Source organism: Acartia tonsa, chromosome 7, assembly GCF_053477335.1.
Source record: "Acartia tonsa isolate MP-2025a chromosome 7, ASM5347733v1, whole genome shotgun sequence".
Classification (NCBI taxonomy): Eukaryota; Metazoa; Arthropoda; class Copepoda; order Calanoida; family Acartiidae; genus Acartia; species Acartia tonsa.
This window is the reverse complement of record NC_137266.1, coordinates 10,614,435-10,632,707: the sequence shown is the minus strand read 5'-3', so window position 1 is coordinate 10,632,707 and position 18,273 is coordinate 10,614,435. Positions and strand designations below refer to the sequence as shown.

Genomic DNA, 18,273 nt, shown 5'->3' with positions numbered 1-18,273 from the left:
TTGTACTTTACTACAGATTAGGCCTTGATGCCTATTTTTATCTTGGTAAAATCTCTATAATAAACGAGTGGACCACTGATCCCCCCTCAACCCCTTCCTCCTAATTTTCTTCTTCAAGTCCTGAGTGGGTACTACCCCTAACTTACATATCCATCTTTTAATAAAACCTAACCAACCTAAAAACTATACAAAATTAAACCTGGGTTTGTTTTGGTCCAATTTGTAATGGTGGGAAATTGCCTACATCCTCTTTCTAGACTTGAATGCAAATATTCTAAATTTGATGCATGAATATAATTTCATCTCATAGCATAATATTCTTTATGTCTTGAAAATATTCGTAACACTGCAATTATTCAAACCATTTTCTGAGAATACCTTAGATATCAAACCCATATTTTTCTTCTATATATTAAACTAGTGGCTTCGCTACTAGCTTGGGACTCTTCCATGAAGAAAATAGCCTAAAAGAAACTCATATCGAACTTTATAGTATTAGAGTTAGATAAAATTGTGCTTGTGAATTTGAAGCACTGAGAAATTTACATAAAAAGTCAATTTATAAAAAAAGATTCTTCTTTAAAAATATAAAAATCAGGCAATAGATTGAAAATACGGTTTTTGACTAATTGGTAGCCCCTAAAGATTATGGCCTCCCCTAGGGGTTAGTAAAGGGAAAAAATCTTTTTTTGAAAATAAGGGTGGGGGTCAATGCTCTTTAGGTAATTTTAAGGAAATAACCAACATTTTTTAATTTCATTTTTTTTCAGACCATTACCAGATGAAAGATTTGCGGAACGTTGCAAAAGCGTGGAATCTGATAAATACCAAAACATCAGGTTTGACGATTATTTAATCTGTAGAAATTAATTAAGAGTCTAATTAGCTAATTGTTCATATTAGCTGCCAAAGAAAAGCAAGATATTGTAAGCTATTGCAAAAAAAACTTCCTTGAGCGGTCAGATTTAAGATAAGGCAATCCTTATAAAATTAAAGGATTGTTGTGTGTTTGTCTGTTTTATCGAAAAGACTAGCTGAAGACTGAAATAATATGATTATCGCTTACAGTAAAGCTTTTTATGTGTTTAGGGAAGGTTTTTAAAAAACTATTTTATGGGATATTTCCTCTACGCATTCCCCTCCCTCACAAAATTACTTTTTCTTTTTAAAACTTAAGTTGAGGGTTATTACCACCCACATTCTATAATATGATCTAGAAGCCACTATGTTTATTTGTGTGGAATTTATAAACATTTAACTTTTCTCAGGAAGACTAGCAATGGTAGTTTCGGCTTCCGCCGCGAGAGGTCTCTGCAAGATATTGACAAAGACATTGAAACAATTTGGCGGGAACTTCAGGAATTGGATAAACTCCCGGTGGGCGGAAATCAAACTAGCAACAACAATCACAAGGATAAACAGTCATCACAAAGGTATTATCAAAATTTAGATTTTATTCAATTTTATAATAGATTTTATCGTAGACATACTTTTTCCTGTTTTATACTTTTCCCTGTTTCATCAAAATTTAGAAGCAGCAAATTGTACCTTATTAAAATTACGTCATAATATGCAAATGACCAATAATAGGGCAGTATACATTGTAATTGACCAATGGTAAAATGTTTACTGGCTTATAATTTTTTATAAGCTACTATTTGCTGATTCAAAATTTAATTCATAATTTATCTATTTAATTGACGTTATATAATGAATGGGCTGAACAGCTGACTGCTGATATTGTAAGAAAAATAGCAGAATGTTGCATTAAAATGTCAGGATAAGCTGTGGCCGTATAGCCATGTTTATATTTATCAAAAATAATTGAAGTATTGACCTTATTTTATAGTGAAGAAAGACGACCTCCATCAGCACCGCCATCTTTGTCCCAGCAAAACCTGTACACACCTCCTTGGAGAGTTAGAAACAGGTATTAGTTTTGGCGACAGTATTCCAAATGACGTCATATCAGAATAATGGATTATAAAAGTTTTCATATTTATCCCCCTTTTTTATTGGCACTATAAAGAGCTTCTCAGTTTTATAGGAACCCAGTAAAAGTGTCAGACTGATTATGACGTAAAAAAAATAAACAATGACGTAAAACAATGAGAGGCCACTATAAATTTTACCATTGGTCAATAATGGCCTCTCATTTGCTAATTTTTTTTACGTCATAATCAGTCCGACACTGTTACTGGGTTCTTGAGATATATAGTTTTGAGGGATATGTGTTTTTATCATCTACAATTACAGATAGAATGATAAACTTGTTCTACGATGTTTTTAAAGATAGATGACTGCATTATTTAATACCAATGAGCATCTACACTTTAACTAACTCTGTGTGGCGTCTTATTTGTATGTAGGAGATTTGCTACTATTGGATGTTGCCATTTTTGTTTTATTTAAATCACTTTAAATCTTAATGTACCCTTTTCTTGTGTTGCTTCGAAAAGAATTAATACCCTCTTAATTAGAACCGGTTCTAGGCCATACTGAAAAATCATCGTAAAACAGACAATTTTCCACTAATATTAAAATAAAATTATAAGATTAAAACCAGCTTTGTTAGCCTGGCCCTTCGGACCCCTGCTTACAAAACTGGTTTTAATCTGATAAGTTTTTTTATTTTAATATCCGCAGAAAGCTGTCTATAGTACGATGCGATAAATAACTATTCCTTTCAGGACCGCATCTGGAAATAATACAGCAGACCAAAATATTTACAAAACAAGAGCTTCTATGAAGGTAATCTAAACTTAAATCATACGATCTTAACAATCATTATTAATGTTAGAAGAATAACTATTCACAGTGCATATAAAAAATGACGTCCTACCGGGCTACCATTGGCAAATTATAATTTATACTGGCCTGCTATTGGTAATTTAGTCTGTGTATTGGCCTATCATTGGTCATTTGTATTGTATGACATCATTTTGTATAGGCTTAGTCAGAAGTAAAATATAATTTAAGTGCTTCCTGCTACAAGAAGCAGTATTATTTTTAAAGTAAATGTGTTTCATATTCTAATTGAAAAATATACATACGACAAGAAATCAAAGTAAACAAGGAAATGCTATTCTAATGAAAAGCTAGAACAAACAATCCTTATGAAATTATTTCTTATATTTAAGGAAAAATGTAAGTCTTATGAGACACAAAACTCGTAGGATAGCTTAAGAAATTTTATAGGATTAGGCCTATTATTATAGCAGCTAACGTCGCCTCGTCCAATACAACTAAAAATCTAAATCGACAAAAAATTCTACTTTTAGGCAAATCCTACTTTTCTGCTAAAAATATGCTGCAAACCCTAATGAAGAAATTTAAAATTCACTAAAATTCAATTTTAAATATCGATAGGTATACATATATATAAGATTATCTACAGGATTTACCAGCCGCTAGTCAGCCCAGGTATGGTTCATCTACTTCCAGAACTATTTGGGATCCTATCACTTCAAACAAAGGTAAAATTATTCATCATAATAGTTATTTATCACATCGTATTATAGACAGCTTTTCGCGGATATAAAAATTAAAAGTTATAAGATTTAAACCAGTTTTGTTAGTCCCGAAGGCCTAGGCTAGTTTGAAATACAAGAAAGTTTAATATTTATATCATGTAGTTGTGACTCTTAAAATTTGCTAATTTGCCAATCTAATAACGTTTTTTTTGTAATTCATGCTATTTATACCAATTTACAGTGCCTCTAAAAAAGGACGTAATACAATACAATACAATGTTTAGGACAATATACAGACTAAATTACCAATTGCAGGCCAGTATACATTTTAATTAACCAATGGTAGGCCGGTATGACGTAATTTTTTATGACACTGTAAAAAGCTTCTAGAAACCCCTTCTAATATTAATATTAAAATATTTGCAGAAAATCCTCCCAAGTATCCTGGAAGCCCTCCCTTACAGCCAGCCTCTCACCTGTCCTCCAGCTGGGACAGCAAGCCAAGTTATTTCCCTACTGGAGGAGCAACTCATTTCAGCTTTGTCCCAAGGAATACAAAACTATATAAAATAGTTTTTTTTGTCAGTTTTTATTGGACTTACAATATATCAGAAATACTCTAACTTTCTGTTATTCAAATAATCATGGGCTATCTTTGAAATAATTGAATTAAGGGGAAGTGGCAGTTTCTTTTCAACCAATGCTGGGCTGACCTTTACCCAAAATAACCTAACCTAACCTTACCTAATGTAATTTACAAACACACAAAAAAACTATACCCTTAATTTCAATTTATTTCAACTCCTAAGTAAAACAGACTTTAGATATTTATCCTTAACCTTGGAATTTAAATCAGACTGTCAATGAAGAAATAGATCCCTGTGCATTTATTTATAGATTTAGATTTTTTTTTTTTTGGGGGGGGGGTATAATGGAAATGGTAATTTCCTAAGAGTTAGTAAGTCTGCAGTAATATGTATTTACACATTGTTTTCATACAGGTCATATATATAGTTATGTAATTATCTAGGCCAGAAACTAAACCTGGTAATATTACACCTTCATATGTCACTTCTAGTCCTAGGTATGTAAACAAAATTCCTTTGTAGTAGCAAAGCTACTCTTTAATTAGAAGTGTCTGTTTGTCTGTCCGTCTGAAACTATTGTAGGCGAAAACACGATTTTCTTGGCTCGTTTTCCTTATAAATGATCGAATTTTTTTTCAAAATTACCATCATGAAGGAGATATTTAGGTATAGAACATCCATGGCAGTCAGACTGCTTTTAAGCAACATTTACATTTTTTAGGAAAGATGCATTAAAAGAAACTAACTTGATTTTATATTTATTTACTGTAGATTCTTATCTATATATTACCATTTAGAAATAATTAAAATTATTGCATCTTTGACTAAATATTAGCATTTAATGTTTGACAATTTAATGTCTTACAGGGATCTTAAGAGATAAGACAAGTGACGATAAGTTGATGTATATCCCAAATTATGAAAGACAAAATTACCACTTCGATAGAATAAATAATTGGACACTATTCATTCTTATTTCTTAATCAGGCATTTAAAAAAAACTTTTGCGACTTTTAACATATCTTGTTTGGGTTGTAGAATTTATTAGTGTCCAAAGTTTTTGACCAATAATTTTATTGTACAGGTTTTCACGTGCTAGACAAGTTCCTATAATCACACAAGGATTTGATACAGCTGATCACAAATCAAACAACATCAATAATATCAACTCTTCAGCTAGATCTGTCCCAATTAATCAGGTTAATTTTCTTTTGTCTAAATTATTGAATACCATGTCAAAATTTGAACTACTAGCGGTTTCACACTCGGAGGACTCTAGGGGTTGAGGAGGGGGGAGTTGAATCCAAAACCTATTTTTCTAAATTTAAATTTTTTGGGGGGAGGGGGGTAATTTTTTTCTAGGAGGGTGGTGGTACCCCCCCACAAAATAGTTATAAACCTTCTCGGGACCTATGAGAAGCCACCTTGTTAAGGAGAACCCGATCAGTTCAGTGGTTAGCGAGATCCTTTGGTACAAACATACAGACAGACATAATCCTACTTTATATCTATAATACAAAGTAGAACGATGTCTGTTTGTCTGTGTGTCTGTTTGTTTGATTGTAGCGAAGGATCTCGCTAACCGCTGAACCGATCGAGTTCTTCTTTACAGAATAGCTTTCATAGGTCCCGGGAAGGTTTATAACTATTTTCTTGGGGGGGTGGGACACCACGAACCCCCCCAAAAATTAAAAATATCCCCCCTCAAAAAATTTTTTCTTTTTAAAACCAAAGTTAAAATATTGGGGTCGACTACCCCCCCCCCCATGAAAAAAAAATTTCTCCCCCCCCCCAAAGAAATTTCTTTTAAATTCATTTTTTTTAAACCTAAATTACGAAAAATTGGTTTGATCAAACCTCTAGAAGCTAGGGGCGAAGCCGCTAGTTATAGATATTGTATATGGCTTTAATAAAAAAAGATATAGTAGAATACGTTAAGAATGCTGCTTAATACTAGCAGTTTACCAAGTTATAGTAACAACATTTAGTCCCTTTCGTAGCAGCACCTCTTAAGTGGCGTTTCGTCGTATTTTGACACTAGCTTTTAATAGATTATTTTAGGTAAGGTTAAGTTAAGTTGGGTTAGGTGATTGCATTGCAGGGTTAGGCAATTGTCCCCGCAGGGACTAGAAAAGCTACTGTGAAAATACGACGAAACGCCTCTTAAGAGGCGTTGCCACGAAAGGGACTGTACCCCAAAATTTTGACACAACTATCATATGTAGATAAAATACCCAGAGATAGGGGACAATGGGCTGTTTATTACACTAGTCCCTAAAGCTTTATAGTGAAGTTTTCTTATTCGTTGGCTTAACAACTTTGGGGACTTTAAGAATTTTGATTGATTGGTTTATTGAGTTGAATGTTCAAAGTTTAAACCATTAATGTTACGCTACAGAAGAGTAAATTTTTGCTATCATCATTGGGGATGTACGTTAATTTATCGACCATTGTCTTATCCCTGTATTATTTAACTTTAGGTTGATCCCACAGATGGGTATGGGAAGCCTCCTTCTGCTGGCTCCAGAATCCGTCCTTCCCCTAGAGATCCTGTCACAGGTAGAACACATCAAGGACCTTTGATTGCTTGACTTTTGTCTGAAATCTGAATTAGTTTGTTAACAAATAACAAAGATGACGACATCCATAAAAACGAAGATACGCAAATTAAGCAATGGGGAAGGGGACTCAAAATAAATGTGACGTCATAAAAATGAGGGATGAGGAGAGGAGGAGTGTGAAAAGAGATGGATAATCCCCTCATTTTATGACGCTACATGGCTGATTTTTTTGAGTCACTGTGTCCCCTCACAGCTATAGGACAAACATAAATAATATTAGACATTGCCTTTATCTCGAATAAAAGTTATGTTATTAATAAAGGCGTTGTGTTTATGGATGTATGTATTCTATATAATTGTACCCCATTTGTCTTTGGAATCACAATTTGAAAAATCAAGTTTACAGGATCTAAAACCAGTTTCATAATAGATTTGGAAACTTTTTGTTATGGTTACACAATTATACCTTATTGTTATAGTAATAATTCATAACCTGACATAGAATTATTGATTTAGGAAAAGTACAAGCCGAGCCCTACTCAGGTCGAGTTGCCCGCAGTCAGCTGACAAGCAATGGTAACCAACATGCACCTAGAAGCAGTTCTTTGGATAATAGGTATCGTCTAACTTTAGTTGAAATAATATTTTTTTTCGGGAGGGGTTGGCACACTCCTCAAGAAAATAGCCAAAAATAAATTTAAACACAGTTGGTATATTCACTGAAACTAGTTGGGTAAAGTGAAATTAGACAGACAAACGAACATAGTTCTACTTTGCATATTTTTTCAATGAAAATTAGATCATTATTGAGTTCAAATGACAAAAATTGACCTAAAAATTATACAAATAGCTCAGTAACAACCGATTATATAAAATATTTTTAGGGGAGGAGCCGCCGGATTAAAATCCTGCTTGAAGTCCTCTAGCGGACAGGAATCTTTCAAACAAAGTGTTGTCTTTCAAAGAAGTGGTAAGTATTTTTCAGTATGGCTTCGAAACCGATTAATATTCGCAGGATTAGAGCCGGTTCTCAGCCAAACTAAAATAGCATGTACAGCAACGTATTACAGACAATTTTCTAGGAATATTCAAATGAAAAATCATAAGATTAATACCAGTTTTGTTGGGCCGGGCCTTCGGCCCTTTGGGGCTAAAACAACTGGTTTTAATCTTAGATTTTTCATTGTGATATCCGTCAACAGCTGTCTATAATACGATACGATAAATAAGAATTTCGGGTTGCAAAATATACTCTACATTTTGGTGTAATTGATGGTATACTTTCCTGTCTTTTAGTGAATTACAACTACCGGCTGAGTTCCTAGGTGATCTCTGAATTTAAAGGATAAAGATGGGAGGGGGGGGGGGGGGGAGGAACTCAATAAAATCACTTAATTGGGAGATCTTAAAGTACAAACATAAACATCCTTACTATCTTATAAAGTGTAAGACAATGGATAATAAATGGTATAGTCCTTTCCACGACATCCCTCCATAAGGGGCGATTCTTCGTATTTTTCACAGTAAGTTTTCTCCTATTTTTAGCCCCTGCGGGGGGCTCTAACCTTGCGGGGCCAATTACCTAACCCTCTGGGGCAATCACCTAACCCAATATAACCTAACCTAACCTAAAATAACCTATAAAAAGCCATTTTCAAAATACGACAAATCGCCCCTTATGGAGGGATGTCGTGGAAAGGACTATACCCATAAATTTAAATACATCCCCATTGACGATTAACAAAATTACTTGCAGATTAAATTATTGGTTGAAAAGTTTGGACACTAATAGCTTAGAACAAAATAATCAAAATTCTATCAAAGTACCCAAAGTTTTTGCCTAATTAGAATGTTGTGTTTAGAATCTGAGGATAGAAGTAAAACTAGGTTTGATATGGGCAGCGATTATGATTGGGTGGATCTATCTAATGGTAAGCTATTAAAAAATGATTGATTTTGAATATGGCATATTTTTTCTACATTTCTGATTTGTCCGAACGTCCATAATGGAGAGCTCTTATTGTTAATTTAGGCATGTTAGAATTGTTTAATCAATTTCAAACTTGTAATAATAATTCCTTAAACAATTGGTTACAATTAAGAAAGCGTAGCAACTATACAAAGATTACCAAAATTTCCACAAAAAAATCCTAGGTTCATTTTAAACATGATTTTAAAAAAATTTTCTAAATTTAAATCTGATATATTTAAGGTAATGGAACAAATGGGAGAGAAAGAGTGGCTAGGTAAATTAAATTATGTTTTTTTTAAAGCGAAGCTTTTCTATAATTAGGGTCGGTCCGTCCGTCCGTCCGTAACGAATAGCTTTTTTCGATAATTTAGGCATGTTAGAATTGTCCTATCGATTTCAAATTTTGAAACTCTATAATCATTACCAAAATGTCCGTACGTCCATTTTAAACATGATGATTTTTTTACTTTTTTAACATCAAATTTTTATGTGATCTAATTATCGGATTGATTTGATTTTTGGTATATTGATTCCTGGGACAAAAGGTATAATGTAATAAACGAAGCAACTCTATAATCAAGTCCTAAAAATGTAAGTATGTCCATAAACATTATCCTGTATCAAGCAGTTTTTTAACAAATTTACTCACAATTTTGCTTTGACTCTTATTTACTAAGTATATTTGCGATTACTTTATTTAATGAAATCTCCTAATTTTTAACATGTACAAAACGGCCTGCTGTATTGCATCAAGATCCATGACAGATCTATATAGGAAATAAACGTCTATAATCGAGCTCGAATTCTCCAAGTAAAGAATGTTAAAAACTCATAGTGCTCCAATAATCCCTATTAAATTCTCATTGACCAGAACGATAAGACCCATTATTCTACTTTTAGCATCATTAATTCAGTTTTTTTAATTCATGTTGCTATTTGAATAACATTGAAGTATTTAATTTCTATTCATAACACAGAAAATTTAAATTTATAATATAGTAAATCTAAGAAAACTTAGTTTTAATATAAATTGATTCGTGCGACACTCCCGTAATGTGGTCTGAAATTAAACTAAACATTTTAACCCTTTCAGGACAAAAATTTGAAATGAAAAATATTAGGTGTACATTCTTTAAAAAATGATAAAAAAAATAAGGCAAAACGTTATATCGTGTATTGTTACATTAAATATAGATAAAACAAAAAATTACTGAATAAATCAGTTAAACAGATATTATAAAATAAGACGTTAAAATCTTTATGTGCAACTTAATATTTTTAAAAGAAAGAGAGAGAACGGTTCGATAGAGAGAGAGGGAGAACGAGGGGATATATATAGAGAGAGAACAGGGGGATAGAGAGAGAGAGAGAACAGGGGGATAGAGAGAGAGAGAGAGAGAGAGAGAGAGAGAGAATTAGGGGATAGAGAGAGAGATAAGAGAGATAGAGAGAGAGAACGGGGGGATAGAGAGAGAAAGAAAGAGAGAGAACGAGAGAGAATTAGGGGATAGAGAGTGAGTGAGAGAGAGAGAGAATGGGGGGATAGAGAGAGAAAGAAAGAGAGAGAGAGAGAAAGATAGAGAGAGAGAAAGGGGGGATATAGAGAGAAAGAAAGAGAGAGAACGTGGGGATAGAGAGAGAAAGAAAGAGAGAGAACGAGAGAGAATTAGGGGATAGAGAGTGAGTGAGAGAGAGAGTGAGAGAGAACGGGGGGGTAGAGAGAGAGAAGGGGGGGGAAGTACATATTGAATTTTTGTATAAAATAAAATTTGAGTAAATATATCATTAAATAGCTTAAATACAAGATATTTTATTTGGACATACTAACGTGATAGAGCAGCTATGTAAAGCAATGGAAAAAAATAAAGATTTTAACTTTGACTTCATTAAAGGACATAACAGTTTCAAAAATTTTATTGTCGAGTTTGAATTCAATAGGACAATTCTAATATGCCTAAATTAACAAACAGAACTATCTGTTAGGGATATTCGGATGGACAGACCAACCCCCCCCTGTAGAAAAGTTTTGCTTTTAACAAGAAATACCTAGATCATTAACATTATACAATCCCTTTTCAAACTGACCAATAAATGAGGTTCATACTGGCAAGCTATGTTGGGAATATTTACACAATTTTTCAGGCATTGATTAGTAAATGAGAAAATCATATTTTCCCCTAATCCTAGCCAACAGACGAACGGACAGACATTTTGAATTATAAATGAGATTCGCTACTAAATAACATCGGAAAATGAATTTTGCAAATGTTCCATTATAATCTTGATAAAAAAATGTAATCCAAAACAAACATTTTAGCTATAGGCGGACAGAAGTGCATTGCTTTCCAAAAAATTAAACCTTCTATATTAAATAGCAGAAGGGAAAATAAACATTTCTCCTACAGTAATTTTATTTATTTCAGAGCACTTAAGACAGAAAGTAAAACTTTTTAAATTCAAATTTATTGACTTCGCTACTAACATTTAACAGATAAATAAGGATGACAAAATCCATAACTATAGAAGCTCTTGAATTTAAAAAATAAAAGGCAAAGCAAATGAAAGCAAAAAGGGTGCACAAAAGACAGACATACTGAGTAATGATACTTAGTGGTATTTGAATCTTTACACAAAAAATATCTTCGATAAAAGCTGGGAAAATTATTTAAGAGCATTACCGATAGACCGACAGACAATATTATTCTTAGAGTATACATGCATTGGTCAGCAAACATAAAATAAGCCTTCTGTCTTAACCCTGAAAGATCGGGCCCTCTACAAATTCTTAATACACCGGATTTTATACCTTAATATTTGCATCAGCCTTCTACCTTTCCAGTACGGATATTTAATATTCTCAAGAACATTACAGACCAGTGAACAACGTGAGCTGTAGGCTAGTACATTTATATTAGGATTATTCAGTTCTGAAACTATACAAGTATTAATGTCCGTTTGTCCTACCGTTTCAGTGCTTCGCTTTTATGGGTTTTGTCATCCTTGTTATTTCTAAAATCTTTATCAATAAGTTAATAATTTTATTACAAAACTGAGAGAGAAAACTATGTAGAATAGATAAATCTTCAATTATCTTAATACTTGGATATCTTGAAAAATATATTTATTGGAGTAGGTCTTGTGTAATTTAGGTCTTGTGTAATTAGGGCTTTTGTAGGATTAGGTCTTTTGTTGGATTAGGTCTTTTGTGATTACGTCTTTTGTACCAACATTTTTTAAAAAGCTAAATATTATATTTCGAAATTAAATCTATTAGATAAAATATTGAGTACTAGCGGCTACGCCCCTAGAGGCCTTTAATGGCACTTTAAATGTTTTTAAAAAATAATACGTAACCTTTCTATGTTTCATTCAAGTCTCTACGTAAAAAAATGATTATTTTGTGGTTTCTCTTGGGAGGGTGGTGGTACCCTCCCCGAAAATAGTTAAAAACCTTTCTGGGACCTATGGAAAGCTACCCTGTTAAGGAGAACCCGATCGGTTTATCGGTCAGCGAGATCATTTGGTACAAACTAACAGACATCCTGTTACTTTTTTTATAAGGATAATATGTATGTAGTAAATAAATAATTATTCGTAGAAATGAGAAAGTGCAAGTGCCTATAAACATGGTGGACAAGCCTACAGACACAAGGTTAGTCATGCTTATTTGTGTTCTTGTTTCATACATAAAGGTTGAAATTATAAAGAAGTAGCGAAGATTGGAAGCATTGATATCAGGGATCTAAATGCAGATGAAATTGATGTACATCTACATTGAAGATACACCAAATTACCCCTTCTGTAAAAGTGTAGGGGGGCTAGTTTTTAGTGTACATGTTTTACTTTAGGACAGGTTAGGGCATAGCATATTCCCGCATGGTTAGGTAAAAAGCTTCCTCACTCTTATTTTCATTTATTTTGTACGTAAAAATATGCGGGTTCTATGCTTGCTAAGCGCTTTGAGGGAAATCACACATGCTGCTATTGGCCATATAACTGTCCTTGTTATTAGTATAATTTTAAAATAAACAGTATTTTTTAGGTCATTTGAATTTTAATTTCCGAATGTGTACACAGTTTCCTCACAGCCTATCTCAATATTTACTACTAGCTAAAAAAGCTTCAAATTTTAATGTTTAAAATTTTGATCTTTTTGGAAGTTTGAAGCTTTTTTTTAGCTAGCAGTAAATATTGAGATAGGATGAGGAAACTGTGTACACATTCGGAAATAAATATCAAATGACCATTTTTTATTATCATTTAGCGAGGATAAATGTGTTGGCTGTGGCGGCATTAAAACTTCAGAAGAAACTAAAATTAAAATATCTAGTGGAGGGAAGGATAAATCTGGGGGTGAGAGCCCGGGCTCCAGACCTGTCTCCCCGTGTGATGCCTGCACTCAGACAGAGAAGAAAAAGTCAAACTGTTCCGTCATGTAATAGTTATTATAAACAGCTTTCTGCGGATATAAAAATACAATATTGTACAAAATACACGGAGCGATAGAAAGATTAGCATTAACAATTTTCTAAACAGCGTAAAGTGCCCTGAAAAAATGACGTCATACAATTAAATGACCAATGATAGGCCAGTATACATTGTAATTGACCAATGGTAAAATTCATACTGGCCTCTCATTGGTCATTATATTGTTAGACGTTTTTGGTGGCACTTTACGCTGTTTCTCATGTTTCGATGTTTTTATGGAAGGATTTTTTTCTCAATGTTTTTCAGTTCGGAGATTTTCTGAATGTTTTTGAAAACATTAAAAAAATATCAAATAATGGCAATGAAAAGTTTCGCTTTCAATAATGATTTGTTATATAAATTAATAACCTATATGTACTTTAATAGATTTATATAAATTAAATTAAATATGTGCAATTGTAAAATATATTTTATGTAAAATTGTAAAAATGCATCACATAATTAAAATTTAATTTTTGTACATAGGCAAAATTTAAAGTATTATTGTTTTTAAAAGCGATGCTCTTTTATGATTAGAGTCGGTCCGTCCGTAACAGTTAGCTTTTTTTTTTGTTAATTTAGACATGTTAGAATTGTCCTATCAATTTCAAACTATAAGTGATGATTTCTTTAACAGGTTGGTACGATTAAGAAAGTATAGCAACGACAACAAAGTACAATATTACAGTGTGTTTTTTTTGAGAACTTTTTTGAAAGCAATTTTACCCCTCTTACAGTTATCAGAATTTAATGATTAATGGCTTATTTTCTTCGTTTTTTATAACCATTTATAGAACATCAAAAAAATATTTTACTTTTTATTTAAAAAGTACAGTAAAATCAAAAATTCAAAACTTAGGTGTCAACATCTAAAAATGGTTTTAGCGCATTATTCTTAAGCTCAAATCTTCTACCCTTTGCAACCCTTCAAACTTTGATATGTTCTAGTACATGTCCGCAAAGTATCTGTATCAATGTTTAACTCTGTATCTCAACTTTGAAGCGTTTTGCAGGGATTCTTGCAAAGGGTAGAAGATTTGAGCATGAGAAAAATGCGCTAAAACTATTTTTAGATGTTAGCACCTAGGTTTTGAATTTTTGATTTTAATGTACTTTTTTAATAAAAATATTTTTTTGATGTTCTATAAATGGTTATAAAAAACGAAGAAAATAAGCCATCAACCATTAAATTCTGATAACTGTAAGTGGTGTAAAATTGCTTTCAAAAAAGTTCTCATAAAAAAAACACACTGTAGAAGCGAGGCATCTCAATAATCAAAAGTATTTAAGCAATTTTCCAACAAATCTATGTACAATTTTGTTCAAATTCACAAATCAATGTACTGCTTATAGAGTTTTGACACTCTACAATTGTGATTGTTCCTTTGTCAATTCATCTGATTTTATACCTTCGTTTTTATGGATGTTGTCATCCTTGTTATTTCATTAAACTACCCATGTTGATTATTAATATTTTTTCCGCAACTAAAAAAATATATTATTTTGTTTGTTATGCTTTTAATTAATAATAGTTGTTTTATAATCTAATGAATATATGTATGTCTTCCAAGTAATGTAAATTAAATTTATAATAGAGAGTATGTTTAATAAATTTTGAAATTATCTTTTTAAATGCTTTACAAAGGTCAAACTTACCTAAATATATAATATATTTTTTTCTAGCGGGTTCGCTCCTTGATTAGTTCATACATCCAGTAGGAACGGATGGGGTAAAGGGGGGGATCGTTATTTTAGCCCGCTGCAAGTTTCAATCTATTAGAGAACATGAAAACTGGTACAAGATTCAAGTAATGATATATCCATTTATTTAGAGGAACTTGAAGGAAGGCGGTGATTTTATTAGGAAGTCTACCCTTGACTTAAATTTTAGTTTTAAAAATATTTGAGTTACTTTTTCTAAGAAATAAGGAGGTGTAAAAGTTAATTCTAAAAGGGAGTTTGAAATGAAATTATACCTACATATCTTTTATGCCTGTTTTTTTCTGTCACAGTTTTTTTACTCACTAAGAAATTACTGCTGAACCAGAACCAGGACATGAAATAGACATAAACCCCGAACCACTTCATTATGCAATCTACATTTTTCTGGATATTTTGTCTACAGTAGTCCATAAGTGTACAGCTTTACAGTACATTGTTTCTATTTGTTAAAGCAACACGTATGATAAAAGAAAAAGATTCTTTTTAAAGTTAAAATGCTTATATTTCAATCAAAATCTATATTTTTTTTATTTTTTACCGATCCACGTCATTATGCAAATCAAAAGAAAATCAATGAGAAAACGTTTGTTTTGCACTTTTCTCCAATTCTAAAAAATGATTCTGATAAAATAGCAATATTTTAAGGGATTTATGCATTAATTATAATGAAAAACAGTTTAAGGTAGATTCTAATGATTTTTCTAAATAAGAAATAATTGAAAAACAGAAATTCTATCCTTATCACTTTAGAGGACAGCTGCTGACCCCCAGTCTTATGGATGAAGCTAGATACATGTTAAAGATAATAATTACCCTGAAAAGTATACAAAAATGTTTTTTGATGTGTTAAAAAAATCCATTTTAAAATCTTGATTTTGAGGATGATGGCCTTTAAGATGCTCTTACTGGTGGTGAAGGTGAGCTAAATGTTATCTAAGTACATGACCATTACAACAACTTGTCTATTAACCTATGTACCATTTTTTGTAGTCATAGCAGCCTCCAGTGGAGCCTCTCGACATGAAATATAACCATTATCAAAAAACTACATTATTTACTTTATGAATTTTAGTAATTAAAATTGCAATTTTTTTCTTTTTTAATATTGCTTGGCTGGAGGCTGCTATGACTACAAAAATTGGACCATAGTTCAGTATATATGTTTTCTTCAAGGGCATGCACTTTGATAACATTTAGCTCACCATCACCACCAGTAAGAGCATCTTAAAGGCCATCATCCTCAAAATCAAGATTTTAAAATGGATTTTTTTAATACATCAAAAAACATTTTTGTATACTTTTCAGGCAAATTTATATTTTTTACATGTATTTAGCTTCATCCATAAGACTGGGGGTCGGCAGCTGTCCTCTAAAGTGATAGGGATAGAATTTCTTTTTTTCAATTATTTCTTATTTAGAAAAATCAATAAAATCTACCTTAAACTGTTTTTCATTATAATTAATGCATAAATCCCTTAAAAAATTGTTATTTTATCAGAATTATTTTTTAAAAGTGAAGAAAAGGGCAAAACAAACGTTTTCACATTGATTTTCTTATGATTTGCATAATGAAGTGGATCGGTAAAAAATACAAAAATATAGATTTTGATTGAAATATAAGCATTTTACTTTAAACAGAATCTTTTTCTTTTATCATACGTGTTGCTTTAACAAATAGAAACAATGTACTGTAAAGCTGTACACTTATGGTCTACCGTAGACAAAATATCCAGGAAAATGTAGATTGCATAATGAAGTGGTTCGGGGTTTAGATATAAGACCACCAACTATTCAAGAAGTTAAAGCTGCTATACATACATAGTCTAAAGAATGACAAAGCACCTGGACCTGACTTGATAACTGCCGGAATGCTTAAGGCAGACATAGAACTTGTATGAAAATGAGTAGGGGGAACTAAACTAGCTTGAAATGTGTTGCCACCCCCAACACACACATAAACTAAACGCTATCGGAATAACCATAGTAAATATGGTAATTTTTTTCGCTTTAACGATAATATATTGTATATTACCTATTTTTATTTGTCCACTAATATCTACTGTGTTTCAGATGTCCATACTTGATGTTAAGACGATTCCTCCTGCGGTGCTCCTGGACCAGCTCTGCTATGACAAACCTCCCTAATGATCAGATTAACCAGGATTACGGTAACTTAAACGATAACATTGGTCTAAATCTTATGAATCCGATTTACGGCGACTACTTTAACGATTTTGAGAACGAATTCGGAATAAATTGCGTTTTTTCAAGTGAACAAGGTATCGTACAGAAACTGAAAACATTCAATGAAAACCTTCTCAATATTTTTAGTATTAATTGTCAGTCATTACATTCTAAATACAATGATATTGTCTCCACTGTAGACTTCTTTAGACAACATGATATCCACTTAAATGTTCTGTGTTTTCAAGAATTATGGCTGAATAAGGATGTAAATATGGATTGCTATGGAATTAATAATTACGATTGGCATGTTAAACTCCGCACAAAAAGTAGGGGGGGAGGGGTGGGTATTCTAGTAAGCAAATATTATAAAGTAGATAAACTATTTGATAAATTTTCATTTAAAGAAAATATTCTTGAATCTATTTGCTTAAAAATTTCCCACAATGGACTAAAGTTTTGCTTACTAAACTGTTATCGGCCACCCAATCAGAGTAGTGCTGAAATAGAAGAATTTTTTGAACTTTTTTTGGACCTGATTGATAGAATAGCAGCTTTAAGCATACCATACTTCATTGTAGGAGATTTCAATTTTGATCTTTTCAAAATAAATAATATAAATAGCAACTCCATGAGAATTATTGAGTCTTTTTCCTTTAACGGTATCATAAATACCGTTACCAGAGCTACTAGAGTAACTAGAACCACTGCAACCCTTCTTGATTTATTCGGGGTAGGTAACTTTATTCAAAACCTAATGTCTTCCTTTGTCTTAACTTCAAAAATCTCCGATCACTTGCCAATTATTAATTCATTCCGAATAGACAGAGTAAATAAACCCAAACCTCCAGATTTCTTTGAAAAAAGAGAATTGAATGATGAAAACTTTGATGCCTTAAACTATGCACTCTACCACACTAACTGGAATCACGTTTTAAACCAAGACAACACAAACATTGCTTATGATAACTTTATTTCAACCTTTTTGAGACTTTATAATGAAAAGTGTCCAGTTAGAAAAAAACGAAAAAACAAACGTACCCAGCCTCAGCAGCCTTTCATGTCAGACTTTTTATTGCGTTGTAGATTGCATAGAGATATTTTGTACAGCAACTTTTTAAAAGACAAAACAATTGAAAATGAAAGTATTTACAATGTCTATAGGAATAATTACAATAGGCAAGTGAGAAGAGCAAAGATTGAATATTACAGACAACAAATAAGAGATGCAAACGGGGATGGGAAAAAACTCTGGAAAACCCTAAAGGAAGTCATTGGGTTTAGTAAATCTTCCCCTGAGTGCACAT

The 18,273-nt window shown here is 32.2% G+C and overlaps 1 protein-coding gene across 1 annotated transcript in view; it reads left to right on the top strand.

The window, feature by feature from the left end:
• Window positions 1–14,571, top strand: part of LOC145324157 (uncharacterized) — a 56,303-nt gene extending 41,732 nt beyond the window's left edge. Inside the window, exons 21-35 of the mRNA XM_080166783.1 lie at window positions 771–839; window positions 1,269–1,433; window positions 1,850–1,930; window positions 2,691–2,751; window positions 3,398–3,476; window positions 3,900–4,024; window positions 4,505–4,557; window positions 5,145–5,259; window positions 6,541–6,619; window positions 7,138–7,237; window positions 7,506–7,591; window positions 8,484–8,552; window positions 8,834–8,867; window positions 12,192–12,245; window positions 12,858–14,571. Of these exons, the coding sequence (XP_080022909.1) occupies window positions 771–839; window positions 1,269–1,433; window positions 1,850–1,930; window positions 2,691–2,751; window positions 3,398–3,476; window positions 3,900–4,024; window positions 4,505–4,557; window positions 5,145–5,259; window positions 6,541–6,619; window positions 7,138–7,237; window positions 7,506–7,591; window positions 8,484–8,552; window positions 8,834–8,867; window positions 12,192–12,245; window positions 12,858–13,032 (1,345 nt within the window). The 3' untranslated portion in view covers window positions 13,033–14,571. The remainder of the gene's footprint in view (window positions 1–770; window positions 840–1,268; window positions 1,434–1,849; window positions 1,931–2,690; window positions 2,752–3,397; window positions 3,477–3,899; window positions 4,025–4,504; window positions 4,558–5,144; window positions 5,260–6,540; window positions 6,620–7,137; window positions 7,238–7,505; window positions 7,592–8,483; window positions 8,553–8,833; window positions 8,868–12,191; window positions 12,246–12,857) is intronic.
• Window positions 14,572–18,273: the final 3,702 nt, after the last annotated feature.